The following is a 16,738-nucleotide window of genomic DNA, read 5'->3' on the forward strand; positions in this document are numbered from 1 at the left end:
CTTTGTCAAATAAAATTAAAGACTAGGTAATTATTAGACAAAACATTTTTCAGAATATTTCGTCCTTTTCAACAAAATTCTATTGCAGTAAAAAGATTAGTTAAGGACATTCTGTTAGTACATGTACCTATGTATATAAAAAATGTATTGTTTAAATTTTTGCTCTTGAAAAATATTTAAGTATCAGGGAAATGGAGGGTTTTTTTCTCAAATATTTAGTAGACAACTATAGTCCTTATTACTGAACAAAGTCATAAAAATTCTCTAAAATAATACATTGTGACATTCATATACAGAAGGGAAGAAAAGTTTTAGGCAAATAGTTTTTTTTATGTGTATTTTGATATCTGTCTTTGACTAATACCCCTCTAAAACAATGCATTTAACCTAATAATTGTTGTTGTTAATACAATTAAACTTTAATTCATTTTTAACTAATTTTCTTAAGAGAAATTATGAAAGAAAATATTTTGTTTTAAAAAACTTTTTATCTACATTATGGAATGTGCTCTGTGACTTTAGATTTTTAGCTTTAGCAGACAATTATACAATTTGAATTATAGGTCTTCTTTTTTTACCCTTTACACATTCTTTTACCAATTTTCTCACTCTTTTCAAGGCAAAAATAAATTCCTTTCAGACAAGGATGCTTTTACTCATTAATGGCACAGCAAAGTTCGTTTCTGTAAATATTTAGTTGTAAATTTCCAATCTTAAATAGACCAATGCCAACTTGACAAAATTGATACGCAGTTTTTTATTTCGTGCAACCAGAAAATCAAAAGAATTTTCAGATCACTATTCATCCCCTTGGTTTTCCATAATGAGAGAAACAAAAAGATATCATTTTTAAATCCCGGATATTTATGCTTTTATACAGTTCGTTCTTCCTTTAAATTCAGCATACAATAAATCCTATACATATAGGTTGGTTTTGAAAAAAAAATTCATAGTTATAATTTTTTACTAATTTTGTGGCCGTCTTGTATTTTTTCTTCTTTGAATTGTTATTTAAACTTTTTTTTCTTGTGGCAAAAATTAAGTCCAAGGATCCTGGGGTATAAATTTATGGAAAATCTACCTAAATTTATATAAAATAGTCACTTACAAATTTTGAAATATCTGGTAACCCTGTTAAGATCAGCTGATTCACTCCCACACTCTTCTCTCTCACATTGTATTCGAGATTAAAGAATAGATATTTTTTGAAAAATTTGGTGGTTTTATTTTTATTGTCAAGGATCCGGATCCGCACTGACTAAATTTGGAGGATCCGGATCCTTATACAATCAATGCGGATCCGCAACACTGGATAGACAGAAGGACGGATAAAATGATTTATAAAACAGCTGCGCTTCTGCTAAAAAGCCAGTTAGTGTAAGAAGTGCATACTGCAATAAAAAAAACTTGCCAGCTAAGATGAAGAAGAATATTTATTCTAATAAATGATTAAAATTAAAGAAAATTATTATAAGACAATTTGGATCTGTACTTAAAACTTATTAGTAGCTATTTATGCAGGTATATATGCAGCGTTTTGGAGCCGGACCCGGGAGCAGTAACATTTTTGGTGGAGCCGGAGCCGTATTTTCCGTTAAAAACGGCTCTGGCTCCAGATTAGCTAAAAATGATTTTTTTAAATAATATTATAATTTGGCAACGGTCTATTTCCATATAATAAACTGAAAAACTATTGTTACTTAACAAATAGACACACATCCTTCTACTTTTATATAGCTTTAATCAAATAAAAGCAAAGTATTTGATATTATTTATTTTATTTTATCAAATTCACTAATGTACAAAAATTGATATATTAATTTTAAGGTAGGAGCCGGAGCTGCATCAAAATTAAACGGCTCCGACACGCTGGATATAAGGATAGGAAATTAGACAATAAACTTATTTAACCTCGGCTCTTATTAAGGAAAACGAAAATATCCCTTATCTATATTTGAAATATTGGTGAAAAATTTAGACACAGTTATTTTGTAATATCAAATCACAAACCTTTATTTTTTGGACCAGAGAGCAACCCATTCAAATAAGGAGCTCTAACCCTGTGGGGTCCTCCCAACCTAAAAATGAATATGCAATAATAACTTGATTAAGCTTTTTTTTAACAATTTCTTTTAAGAATATTATTCTTTCCTTTGCTAAAATTTGAAATATATCCCGAGTAGTTGAAGTAGTGCAAATTTTAATTTTTGCAATGGCATAAAGTATTTTAAGACAGCACGAGGAAAATATTAACAATTTTGGATCATGTCTCACAGTTTAGGTCCGCACTAGGCCATTATTGGGAATTACTAATACACAAGGAGCCCTCGGCTAAGGTAAATGCGTGAAAAGAAAAACAATATAGTCTGTGCTATTTTAGATGATAAACGTAGCAAGTACGTCAAGCAACTTGACTAAGCTGTATTATTAAGAACTATGGCAGCTTACTGACTTGATCTAAAATTTTGCTCAAGTTTTTATCTCCGGAAAATAAACATTCGCTCTTTATCCATTATTATTTGCTCAAACAGATATTAGAATTCCAAAAAGCCAATTGACATGAATTGAATTTGACCCTTAACAGTCGGGCCCCTTGCCGCACCTTAATCGATCGGGGGGGGGGGGGGGGGGGGCGTTCAAGCGCCGCCAAAAACCATTTCTTTTTTTACCATAAAAATCCTGATTTAAACATATCTTATCCCTTGTCTTATCCCTTTAGATCCTTAACTGATACCTCCCCCCCCCCCCCCCCTATTATGAAGTTTGTTAGTTTAGGTAATATATGTTTAAGTACTGGGTAGCTCAGCAGAGTAAAGGCGCTGCAGGTATTAATATTCCTCACAGGTTATGAGCCCAATCAGGGGATATGAATAGGAAAAAACTACCCCCCCCCCCCCCCCCCTGACCCAATTTTTTCTTCAAATATAAGGAGCAGATTTATCAGTGTTCAACCGGCAGTCTGTAAGAAAGCTCAGTTTCATTTAATGTAAAAGGGATTTTATTTGCGGTTCTGATTATTTGATGTTGCGAAATAATGTACTGAAATAAAAGAACACTAATATGCATAGGAAGAATTATTGTAACGAGAAGGATTTCATATTTTTTTAAGGTTAGGAAAGGTTGGGAGAAAATTAAATTGAGCCAATGGTGTTTTTTTTAGATCTAGGAACAACCTAGAAAACTTAGGTTTTTATTGGAATAAATATTAAATCTTATTTTTATAATTCTAATGCTTAATAATTAGGCCATGAAACAGTAAAATTTATATTAAATTGAATCATATTGTTCTGTTTCAGACGGATATCCTGTCAGATCGGATGTCGGATGACTCCAGCGGTAAAGGGGGCGGTATCTCCGACTCTCAGGGGGAGGCTGTCACCGACCCTGAGCACAGTGACACGCCCCTCACGCAGGGCGGGGGAGGCCCATCACCCCCACAATCCGGGGATGAGAAACTAAAGGTGAGTTGATTTTATTAATGATTAGTATAAGAAAAAAAGAAATAAACATTCGATATAATAATTGATTTTTTACTCAGGTCCAAACACTTTTTTACTATTTCTCTAAAATCTATGCCTGGCCTGTTTTATTATTTTTACAACAAACCTGAGACACCTGAGGTGGATTCTTTAAAAAAATTTGCCCCACGGCACTAATCGCTTAGTGGAGCAAAATTGTTTTCGTTAATAATCCTCCAAAATCACATAAAAAATCTGCAAAATTCTAATAAAATCTTATGTTAATAACCCTTCTATGATTTTGTTTAATTTTTGTAGATTTTTAATGTGATTTTGGTGGATTTTTCACGAAAACAATTTTGCCCCACTAAGCGATTAGTGGGGCAAATTTTTTTAAAGAATACACCTCTGGTCTTAATGTGTCAGTTGGTCAGAATGAATCTCTGTGTCGAGGGCGGGTGCGGCAGCAGGGTGGTAACTACGCGCCTAGACCCGCCTCGAAAGGCACTAGACCTGGACCACTGTCTTATTATTATTACAGAGAGAGGGAATAATGGGCTGTTTATTACTCTAGTCCCCAAAGTTTTTAAATAACGTTTTCTTATTCGTTTGCTGCTGAACAACTTTGGGGACTTTAGTAAAGTTTGATTGGTTGATTTATTAAGTTAGTGTTTAAACGTGTCAACCACTAAATTTAAACTACTGTAGTTTTGTGTATCATCATTGGGGATGTACATCAATTTATCGGCTGTAGTTGTATCCCTTTAGATACTTGATTACAACTAGGGTTGGGCCGGATTTTCGGTTTGGCAAGTTATCTGGCCGGATAATCGGCCATTTTCAATATCCGGCCGGATACCGGATATTAAAACTATCCGGTTACAGGATATACGGCTGATTTTTGACGCCGGATATCTGGTTATCCGGCCGGATATCTGGTAATTTGCCGGATATCGAACGTTGGCCAGATATCCGACCCAACTCTAATTACAAATATTTAAATTTTAAATATTTTTTTTCTCCAGCTTTAAGTAGCTCACATCGTTAAAGACAAAATAAAATGAAAACATTAGGAACATTTAATTTTTTGTTCTATTTAAAACTTTTTACTTTTTTTTATAGAAATTTCATGACTTTACAATTGAATTTCTAACAAAGTTTAAAATTCTGTGAAAAATAGTAGAAAATTTTGTGAGTTAACTTTAAAAAAACTTTGTGTGGATATTATTTTCAAATTTCTAATATTTGCTTGTTTTTATCTTTAAAATAGTTGACATATAAATTGATTGATTGAAAAAAAGGTAAATAAAAAAACTTGATATGATACGTAATATTTTAGATAGTGGATCTTCTTAAGCAGCGTTTCGGAGCCGGAGCCGGGAGCAGCTACATTTTTGGTGGAGCCGGAGCCGTATTTTTCGTTAAAAACGGCTCCGGCTCCAGATTAGCTAAAAAGGATTTTTTAAAGTAATATTATAATTTGGCAACGGTCTATTTTCATATAATAAACATTGATATATTAATTTTAAGGTAGGAGCCGGAGCCGTATTTCCAGATACGGCTCCGCGGAGCCAGAGCTGCATCAAAATTGAACGTCTCCGACACGCTGTTCTTAAGACTATATGCATATCAGCCGTTGATAATTTACAATACTAGCATTTGTCACATGATTTGTATATCATAAACACACGGATTTATAGGCAATTATTATAAAATCAAGAAGCTTTATATTAATACACTACAGTACAATGGCTCTGCTCCTTTTAGTTGCAATAATGTTTGTTTTTTATTTATATTTTTGTAAAACATAAATTTCAACCTTTAAATTTATGTTATTTTGTGTTTATATTATGTAACTATTATTTAAAGGTATTATGCATATTTCAATTTATTCAAAATGGAGGCTTGGAAAAAATTGAATCCTTAAACGTGTGCATCCGGCTATAAACACATTTTTCCTAAATTAGACCACTGTGCTATGATGCTTCGCCCCTATTCGAAGGAGCTTTGCCCCAAGAGGTAATTTTTAAAAAAATTTCTGGTGCTGCCAATTTATGTGAAGTAACTGCGTAAAAACAATTTTTTTGGGGGGGTGGGAATTTTCATTATTTAGGTGGTTGGGGGTGTCCCACCTCCCCCCCCCCCAAAAAAATAGCTTAAAATCACCACAGGACCAGTAGGTATATTCCCTGAAGAGTAGAGCCCAATCGGTTCAGCGGTTACTGAGAATTTAAGCTTTAGACGGACAGACATCAAGCTACTTAGTATTATACTAGCGGCTTCGCCCCTAGCCTCTATGGGTTTTCCCCTATGGAGTAATGGGAAATCAACCCTCCTAAATAGAAATATTCAAAAAGTTAGGTATTCTTAATTACTCTGTGGTAAAATTAAACCCAGGTTGTGCGCTGTATGCACAAAAATTTAAATTCGTAAAAATTAAACCCGGGTTGTTTGCCGTATACACAAAATTTCAAATCGTAAAAATTAAACCCAGGTTGTACGCATACACAAAAAAAATTTTTTGGGGGGGAGGTTATTTTTCAATTTTTTGGGGGGGTGGGGGGTGTCCCACCCCCCAAGAAAATAGCCTAAAACAACCGCAGGACCAGTAGGTAAATTCCCTGAAGAGTAGAGACAATCGGTTCAGTGGTTACTGAGATCTTAAGCTTCAGACAGACAGACAGACCTGAATATAAATATATTTTATCCTATTATAGTCCACTGTGCTATGATGTAAAATATTTAATGTGTGTATCTGACTATAAACAAATAAAGCTAGGAAGTATTTAATTTATAAACTAACCGTCTATCAAAATTAAACACATGGGGTAGTGTTACATTTTCATTTATGACTGACAAAATGTCTAATTTTGGTTATTTATAAAACAAGGATGACAACATCCATAAAAGCGAAGCTCTGAAATGGAAGGACAAACGAACATTAACACTTGTAGATTGTCAGTACTGAATTAGCAGAATATTAATGCATCAGTACAAACAATATTGCAAGTAAATTTGTTGCAAAACTGCATAAATAGATGATACTGTTTAAGGACATACATACATTTTTGGGACTTTTTTTATAGAGATGCTTTGCTTATAACATTGTACCTTGTTGTAATAGGAATCAGTTTTCAAAAAATCATAAGAATCGGATAATTTTAAAATACTAAAATTTGTTGTCAAAAAAGTTAAAAACCATAACCAACAATTTCTTATCATATGAAAGCTTCTTTTAAGAGAGGGAGGAGACATTTGGCTGTTAATTACACTAGTCCCCAAAGTTTTATAATAGCCTTTTTTATGCTTTGGCTTTACTACTTTGGGGACTTTTATTGAATTTTATTGGTTTATTCCTTAAGTTTAGTGTCCAAACGCTTCAACCACTAATTGTAATCTACAAAAGGGGCTATTTTGTGTACCATCATTGGGGATGAATATCAATTTATCGGCCATTGTCTTATCCCTTTAGATCGCTGTGTGTTTCTACATACATATTTATTTATGTTATACCTGACTTGAAAACAACAATAGTCATTAATTATTGCATCATTAAATTTTAGGGCCAAATCAAATGGTGTTCAAACATTGCAGCAAATTCTAAATAGCCTTTAACAAGCAACACATTTTCTGTCAATAGATATATAAAATCTGTTTTGGTTATATTTTAGACACCTAAGTTAGAGATAGGAGTGCAATATAGGACAGGGGGGGGGGGTTGACACATTTGCGTAAACCTGGCACCTAGACTTTATCTTTGGACTGAGAGGATAGGTTATTTATGATAAAATCATTCTTATATGTTGAATTTCACGAAGTTTTAAATTTTTTTGGATAGGCCTCCAGGTGGTCTCGTTACAGGTAAAAATGAAAAAAAAATTGTTATAGTTACAAATCAACTTATAAAACAAAATATGCATCTTTTTTTAAATATTGTTAACATATTTTAAGTTGACCTGTAACTTTTTTTAAATATTTTTTTTTTCATTTTTACCTTACAGAGACCACCTGGAGGCCTGGAGCTCCGGTTTACGCAAATGTGTCAAAACTCCCCCCCCCCCCCCCTCCCGTCCCTTGAAGGAAATAATCTATCCGCAAACATTTAAATCTTTATTAAATCGTATTATATGGGAGGCAGAGGGGTAACAAGCCTCTATTTTATTTTATTTTCCTTTATTCCCCAAACAGAATGGGATAAGAGGGCAAAGATATCGAAAGTAACCTTAAATAACTTAAAACTTCTCTGAAAAGCATATTTGAAGCGCGCCAACTGTCATAACCTAAGCCTCATAAACCTACCCACATTTTTAAAAGTTTTTAAAAGAAGTAAAAATAAAAATTATGAGAAGGTACTTTGTGAAGGACAACCATCTCTGTTTAGTGGTTAGCATAATCCTTCGGTATACACAGACAGACAGACTCAAAACATCGTGTTACTTTTAGAAGGACTAGCGGCTTCGCCCCTAGCCTCTAGGGGCTTTGCCCCAAGAGGTGATCAAAAAAAATTAAGGCAAAATTCATAAAAGGACCAAGGAAATCTTCAGCAAAAAAAAAATGGGGGATTTTTTTTTATGGGGGGGTTGGGGGTGTTCCACCCCCCAAAAAATAGCCTTAAACCACCACAGGACCAGTAGGTATATTACCTGAAGAGTAGAATCCGATCGGTTCAGTGGTTACCGAGATCTTAAGAGACGGACGGACGGACAGACATCGTTCTACTTTGTATTATATATATAAGGCAATAATAATGGTTAGTTTCTATTGACACTAAATTAGAATACCCCACCTGACGAAAAAAATCCCGGCAAAAGAATAGAATAAAAATTCTTGGAGCAAATAAAAATTGTTATTTACTGTGTATCAATTTGTAAATTGAAACATTTCAGTATGTTGACAGCTACAAGTTTAATTAACTAAACAAGTGCAAATATATACATTGTAATTACCTTAAAAAACAAATGGAATAAGCATTAAAATGTATTTTTAGTATAGCCTAGAACTAGTATAAATAATCCATCTGAAATTATTCACTTTCGGGGCTGTACTGTGGTGAAAATATTTGTACATGTATACTTTCTGTTTTTTTTTGGCTGAGATTTATTTCTTGTTCTATAAAAATGTTTAAAATTGATAGTTATTATAAATATTTACATCAGATTTTATGGCAAATGTTTTTTTCTAAAACCTAGACATGTAAATCAGGTGTCGTACTTTGGCAAAATTTAAGAATAGTTATTTCCCGCATCGTATTATAAACGGCTTTCCGCGAATATAGAATGCCTACGGCACCTAGGGGCTAAAAAACTGGTTTTAATCTTATAATTGTACGTTTTTATATTCGTAGAAAGCTGGATATAATACGATGCTAGACATAGTTTTTTCGTGTGGATGAGAACCGGTTCCTATCCACCGGATTCGAATGAATACGAGAAAAAATCTTAACACGGCGGTATAGAAAATAGTTTAAATTAGGTGAATCAAAAGTTACCTATATCTACATCTTCGTGTCAATTGTGACTCGTTTTTTTTGTTTTTTGGGTATGTCCGCGCAGGTTTTTCTACAAGTACGTCAGTTAAATATATGATTTTTAAAAATTTCAAAATAAGCCTAAAGTAAATTAAAACACATTAAGTGTTTAATTAAAAAAAACAATGGGGGTGGGGGGGGCGAAAGTGACACTTTTTGAAACCAAAACTAAAAGTCAAAGGAACTCAACTAAAAAAAGAGTTACAGGTCTGACATTTTGCATGGCAGTTGCTTTATAGGGGTACAATATGGAACTGTGAAGAAACTACTTTATATTATAGGATAGAAAGCTACTTTATATTAAAGTTAATATGAAGAATGCTAATTATAGAGGAGCTGTAATGTGTAAAGCTTAAATCAAATGCAACGTTATAATGGCAAAGCATGTGAATTTAAAATATGTCCTTAAAATGAAGTAAAATAATTTAACTAAAAAATAGCGAATTTATTTCCTGCATTGTTTTCTTGCGAATTTCCATCTGAAATTTTACATGAGCAATCCTTGGTAGGTCTATTTTCCCTAAATCGTACAAAAAGTTGGAAAAGTAACGGCTAACGGCTGGCGGCTCAGCCGTTTTGCCATTTTTTTGATATCTATATTTCAAATTAGTCACGAAACCTATCTCCACATAATACTCTTTTCTACTCCAAAACGCTATCAAACGGTACCTGTTGGTACTAGAAGTTTTATTGCTATCTTTTAACATGAATTAAACCAAAAATATGTTTCAAAAAGTTTATTCCTACGTAATTGATGATGGATTTACCCTGAAAATAGGCAAAAAAAAACGGCTAAACGGCTGAGCCGCCAGCCGTTACTTATCCAACTTTTTGTTCGATTTAGGGAAAATAGACCTACCAAGAATTACTCATGCAAAAGTGCAGATCGAAATTCGAATTCCAAGTGCCATTTGCTCACTGATTACGAGATGGTTAAACCTCCCCTCCCCCCCCCCCTTTATGGTGGACGGATTTTGAAATTGAAATGTAGTGTCAGAGAAATCCTAAAATATTTATTTGGATAGGTAGTTATTAGAGGATTTCTTTGGCTAGAATTAATTTTTTTAAACGAATTTTTTATTTTAATTCTACACTCTTACAGTTTCTTACAATTTTCTCAGTTTGAACTGTAGTAGGTGCAAGTAGTACATTCAAAATAAAATATATCATTGAAAATTGACCTACTCTAATTCCTTTGATTTTCAATTGCCATAAAAAATGTTTTGAAAATTTGTTTTGTAAAAACATTTTTTTTTTGAAGAGGAAAACTGTTCAATTAATTTATTTTAAACTTGTGAGCAATGTATTGAGTGCACATTGAATAATTTCTTATGGATTAATAATAGATTTATTAATATGTGGACAAAGCATTTTTTTATTTCGAGTTTTATTGCCTCTAATTTTATTTATGAATATTGATATGTAGGGATGGGATTATGGTAAGAAAACGAAGTAGCGGGTTTTATCGTATTTTCACTGTGGTCTTCCTCTTTTTTAGCCCCAGTGTAGGGCTCTAAACCTTCGGGGCCAATTTCCTAACCCTTTTTGACAATCATTAACATTTACCTAACCTCAAAAAAATGTATCTACTGTGAAAATACGATGAAACGCGCTACTTCGTTTTCTTTCCATGATGTAGTTAAGTATTATTTCCAATATCTTTGATTTTTAGCTAATGTTATTTAATACTCCAAAAAAAAACTGCAATGAATTCTAGAAAATTTACTAAAAAGATAGTTTTTAAATTTTTTTTTTATTATACACATTATTAATACAAATAATAAAGCCACATTGAAGAAATAATTTGTCCTATATAAATAGGTCTAATTATTGAAGTGTTAAAATACATGTCAAAATGAAAAAAATGGGGCCCAAACTAATAGTCCAATGTCTCAATTTTTAATGCTTAATACAAAGGAATAGTTTCACGAAATGCATTTGAACTTAATTTAGTGAACCGCATACTTTATCCTGCTTTAATGGTTAAAATACATTTACATGGCATATATTTGAAAGAATTTCAATTTTCTACCACGTAGTTTTTAAAATATTAAGACTTGAAAATCGTCTTTTTAAATTGCATATATCACAAAAAGACTATTTTAAAGTCTTGATATTTTAAAAACTACATCGTATAAATTTGAATTTATTTCAAATATATGCCATATAAATGTAGTTTAACCCATTAACTAGGAAAAAATAAGCGGTTCACTAAATTAGGTTCAAATGCATTTCGTGAAACTACCCCTTTTAATTGAGTTACTTCTCTTATAAAAGGAGAAATAGTTAATCATTTTATTTTCAGTCTTTAGAATTTTTTTTTGAATTAACTACATTCTTGTATTCTCTTTTTAAAATCAGTCTTAAAAAGAAAATATTTATCTAATATGTATATTTCTTTTTAATCATTGCTATAGGTTGAATTATGATTGAATTTGGAAAAGTGGGGTAAAAAATCTTTGATTCTTTTAAGATACATTTTGATTATAGAATTGGTTTAATTTAAATTTAATGACATAAATTTGCAGAATTAAAAAAAAGTTTAAAACTAAGTTCCACAGCGATCTATGATTTTAGTTTTACTTTTTTTGTTAATATCCAGGTAGTTTTAGATTGAAGTAGGTATTGGTATTAAGACTGAAATTTATAAATTTCTATAATTTTCATTTGTTAGAAATCCGAAAAATTAAGTTTGATGAAAAGAAATGTGGGATCATGGAAAGAAACCGAAGTAGCGGGTTTTGTCGTATTTTCACAGTAACTTTTCTCCTATTTATAGCCCCTGCGGGGCCAATTCCAAAGCCTATGGGGCAATCATTATTAGCATTCACTTAGCCTAACCTAACCTTAAATTTCCCCACAGGATTAGGAATTGGCTCCGAAGTGGCTAGAAACAGGAGAAGAGCTACTGTGAAAATACGACGAAACCAGTTGCTACGTGTTCTTTCTATGATCCGAGATGTGATTAGTATTTATCTATCTGCAACGCTGTACAGTTTATTGGGATGTTGTAAAGGCTGATTCATGAAATTAACAAGGATCACAACATCCATAAAAGCGAAGCACTGAAACGGAAGGACAAACGGACACTAACATTTAAATAGTGTCAGAACTGAATAATCAGAATATAAATGTATAAATGTCGAAGCAAATTTGTAAGTAAATTGTTGAAAAACTGCTTGATACAGAATAATGTTTATGGACATACTTACATTTTTAGGACTTGATTATAGAGTTGCTTCGCTTATAATATTGTACTTTGTTGTCCCAGGAATCAGTATACCAAAAATCAGATCAATCGGATAATTAGATCACATAAAAATTTGATGTTAAAAAAGTTTTAAAAATCAACATGTTTAAAATGGACGTACGGACATTTTGGTAATGATTATAGAGTTGCTACGCTTTCTAAATCGTACCTAACTAATACAGGAATCATCATGCAAAGTTTGAAATCGATAGGACAATTCTAACATGCCTAAATTAACGAATAAAAGCTATCTATCTCGGACGGACGGACGGACCTACCCTAATTATAGAAAATCTTCGCTTTTAACAACAATATCTGCAGAATAAAATGAAGCAGAGAATATTTCATAGCAAGATTTTACTCACTATTTTCCTTCCTTAGAAAATTTTGCAGAATGGTTTTAATGGATAATAGCAGGAAGGGAGGGGACAATTGGTTGTTTATTACACTAGAACCCAAAGTTTTTAATAACAGTTTCTTATTCGTTGGCTCAACAACTTTGAGGACTTTTAAGGAATTTAATCTACTTAATAATTTTTCATTTTAATATTATCGGAAAGCTTATAATTATATGATGTTTAATGTTTTTGCATTGAAAAAATATATATTTGACAAATTACTAAACGCTAAGAAAAGAGATATAATATGTAGGAATTTCATAAATTCATAAGTTTATTGTTAATTTTACATGTAAAAACGTATTAATAAAGATATATTATTTCAGACGGACCACCGAAGGAGTAAACTATTTTCAATCAAACAACCAAAATCTCTTCAACCAACCCTAAGTGTACCAAAGGTGAATATTTAGGTTTTAATTAGGGTTGGGCCGGATATCCGGCCGGATACCGGATATTGAAACTATCCGGCCGGATATCCGGATACCGGATATTGAAACTATCCGGCCGAATATCCGGCCACTCCGGATACCGGATATTTAAACTATCCGGCCGGATATCCGGCCACACCGGATATCCGGCCCAACCCTAGTTTTAATCAGCATAGCTACTCTATAACTAGCCCCTTATGCACTGCATGTTTTTAATTACCTCATACGGGCGGCGGGGATGCTGTGTATGACACTCAAACGCCAGGTCCAACAACCAAGGATAACTAAGGGGAGCCAAATCTTTCCTTTTCTGCCCTAACACCCATCAGACAACCAACTCCTTGATTGCACGACCTTTGTCTGAGAAGTTATAACTGTGCATGGTAATGAGCAGAGCTGCTAATAATTTGGCCAAGGCATTCTACCTGGTCTAACTATTAATTCGCACAGCTGACATAGTAGCAGTAGGAACCATTTTTAACGTCTTTAGTTATGACGCGGTGTTTCAATAAATTTTAAGATAAACCCCAATAGTCCCATGAATCCTGTTTCTCATATGTAGATAAGATTCGCAGTAACAAAAGTAGGTCGAAACAAAACATAAACGTTTACTTGATCTTGACTGACAAGCTACAAAAGTTGCATAAACAATATGCCAAGGTTGCGAGCAGGAAATCAGCAGGGTGGGGTACAAATATTCTGCAAAATTATTAAAAGTCCTTTATTGATTATAGAAATGTATATAATCTAGCGGCTTCGCCCCAAGAGGTAATCCAAAAAAAAGTTATGTACGTGCCTAAAAAAATGATGCGATTTATGGGAATTATTACATCTTCTATTACCTACCCAGCTGAAAAAATGTGAATGGGTCGCCAATTTTCATGAATAAATGGCGAATTCCCAAAATATATGCGAAAAAAATTCTTTTTAATAAATTGGGTAGGGATTTTTTTGTTGTTGGGGGTGTCCCACCCCCCAAGAAAATAGCCTAAAACCACCACTGGACCAGTAGGTATATTCCCTGAAGAGTAGAATCCAATTGGTTCAGTGGTTACCGAGATCTTAAGCTTCAGACGGATGGACGGACAGACATCATTCTACTTTGTATTATAGATATAAAGGTATGGATTTTGTAGTGCTTTTCGTATGGAAATATATGTATTAGATATTTCATAATCTTATCATCGCTACGCAATTATCAGGTTTCTAAAGGGATACGACAATGGCCGATAAATTGATGTACATCCCAAATAATGACACACAAAATTACCCTATCTGTAATTCAAAATTAGTGGTTGAAACGTTGAAATACTTAACTTAGTAAACTAAACAACAAAATTCAGTGAAAGTCGCCAAAGTTGTTAAGCCAACGAATAAGAAAACGCATCGTTCACATGAGGTTTGTTGATTTGAACCATCTAATACATACCTACCTGTAAAGTGATCTATGGAAAATGCTGATAAGAATAAATTGACACATTTTAAAAGGAAGAATATAGTTTGATTCAAGATAATTCGTGGCTTGTGATACACTCAGAAAACATTCGTATAAATCATTTAACTGTTTCTGTGTCAAAATGACGTGAAACAGTTTCCTGAATCCCTATTCCTTTACTAGAAAATGATTTACAGACTGTTTTCTATAATTTTTGCACTTATGAGTTAAGGCAAAACTGTAGTAAATCTTTTAAATTTGGCATCTGAATTTCAGAAATAGCAATTCATTTCTCAACGCACAGGATATTATTGTTTCTGTAAGCGTAGCTCCTCTATGAATAGATCAGATTTCAAAATACTATATGATACTAGCGGATTCTCTGGTTAAATTAAACCCAGGAATAGTTATTTCTTTCATCGTATTATAAAAGGCTTTCCGCGGATATAGAATGTACAATCATAAGATTAAAACCAGTTTTTTAGCCCCGAGGTGCCGAAGGCACGGGCTAAAAAAAACTGGTTTTAACCTTATGATTGTACATTTTTATATTCGTAGAAAGCTGGATATAATACGATGCTAGACATAGTTTTTTCGTATTGATGAGAACCGGTTCCTATCCACCGGATTCGAATGAATACGAGAATAGTTATTTCTCGCATCGTATTATAAACGGCTTTCCGCGGATATAGAATGTACAATTATAAGATTAAAACTAGTTTTTTTAGCCCCGTGGTGCCGAAGGCACCGGCTAAAAAAACTTGTTTTAATCTTATGATTGTACTCTTCTATATTCGTTGAAAACTGGATATAATACGATGCTAGACATAGTTTTTTCGTATGGATGTGAACCGGTTCCTATCCACCGGATTCGAATGAATACGAGAAAAGAAATTACACAAAATTATGAACTACAAAAGTTTACACGTAATTCTTAAATCACTTAAAACCAACACAGGGCCAGTAGGTGTATTTCCTAAAATGAAGGGCGAAATCGGTTCGGCGGTTCCCGAGATCTTTCTCGAAAGACAAAATAAAGCATAGGATAAAAATAATTATAAGGAATTAGTGTCGAGCGTCAATTGTAAACTTATCGCAGTATTTAATAAGCAAGAAAGAGCTGTTCTAGGCAGAATTGATATAAAATCTAATATTTTTGGAGGATGAAACTTTATCTGGGAGGGAGGAGATATTGGACTGTAAATGACACGAGTACCCAAAGTTAACTGCGTTATCTTTTTTGTTGGTAAAACAAAAATTTAAGGACTTTTATTAAATTTTGATTGGTTGGTTCCAAATTAGTGGTTTATAATCTTTTTAATCGACATTTTTGCTTTTCATCATTGGAGTTGTATATCAATTTATCGTCCATTGTCTTGTCCCTTACCTAATACTTCTTAAATTTTCTGATATTTTTATCAATAAAAAGGGAGAGGTAGGTTTCGGGTAAAATCCGTAAAGGTGTGTGTTTTAAGGCTTAAAAATAGTAGTAGAACGATACTATTCACCAAATATGTGTATTTCTTATTGAAAAGAACTATAGACAAAAATAATTTTAAGTGAACATAAATTTTTATCGTTCTTCTACTGTTTTTAACTTATAACACATAACCTTTACAGATTTTACCAGAAACCTACCTCTCCCTTTTATGTTCATGAGAAAAAATGTCAATTTCGGATATAAAAAATCTTTGAATTTTATTCTTTTTTAATATTACCTACTTATATATTTATTTCCATTGAAGATAAATATATTCAGTTTCAGTTTTTTGTACCTAATGTTCCTAAGTTTTTTTCATTTCTTGATTTATGAGAGTTCTGTGTTATAATCAGGGATCTCAGGAGATAAGGCTATGGACGATATGATAAAGATCAGAGATGGAAAAAAAACAGGTTAAAAAAGAACAAACCAGTTTGGTTTTTACTTTTTTGGGTTAAACCAGGTTTTTTGTTTTTTTGGGTTAAACCAGGTTTTTGGTTTTTTTTTGGTTTTTTTAATAATATCCATATTATAGGCCTGCCCGTCCTCTTTTTTCACCCCCTCTCCCTTTTTCTCACCCCCGAAACGGGGGGTGCCCAAATCTGCCCAAAAGTACCCGAAAAAGGTCAGCCCAAAACCGCCCGCCCGATTTGACAACCCTGACTGACAGTTATTTACTGTATTATTTACGTTATGAAAAGATATAACTGGAAAGATAGGCCTTTGTATAAATATTTTTTTTAAAACCATTTGAACCAT

General features: G+C 32.9%; 1 protein-coding gene across 6 annotated transcripts in view; it reads left to right on the top strand.

The window, feature by feature from the left end:
• KrT95D (phosphofurin acidic cluster sorting protein KrT95D) overlaps positions 1-16,738 on the top strand; it is a 64,152-nt gene that overhangs the window by 34,745 nt on the left and 12,669 nt on the right. For all 6 annotated transcript variants that reach the window (XR_013879367.1, XR_013879366.1, XM_080159822.1 and 3 more), the window contains exons 14-15: positions 3,297-3,461; positions 12,960-13,034. Coding sequence is in view for 4 of the 6 variants with exons in the window: in XM_080159822.1 (XP_080015948.1) it covers positions 3,297-3,461; positions 12,960-13,034 (240 nt within the window). In the remaining 2 variants the exon portion in view is untranslated. The remainder of the gene's footprint in view (positions 1-3,296; positions 3,462-12,959; positions 13,035-16,738) is intronic.

The sequence above is a fragment of the Acartia tonsa genome, chromosome 5 (assembly GCF_053477335.1).
Source record: "Acartia tonsa isolate MP-2025a chromosome 5, ASM5347733v1, whole genome shotgun sequence".
Taxonomy (NCBI): domain Eukaryota; kingdom Metazoa; phylum Arthropoda; class Copepoda; order Calanoida; family Acartiidae; genus Acartia; species Acartia tonsa.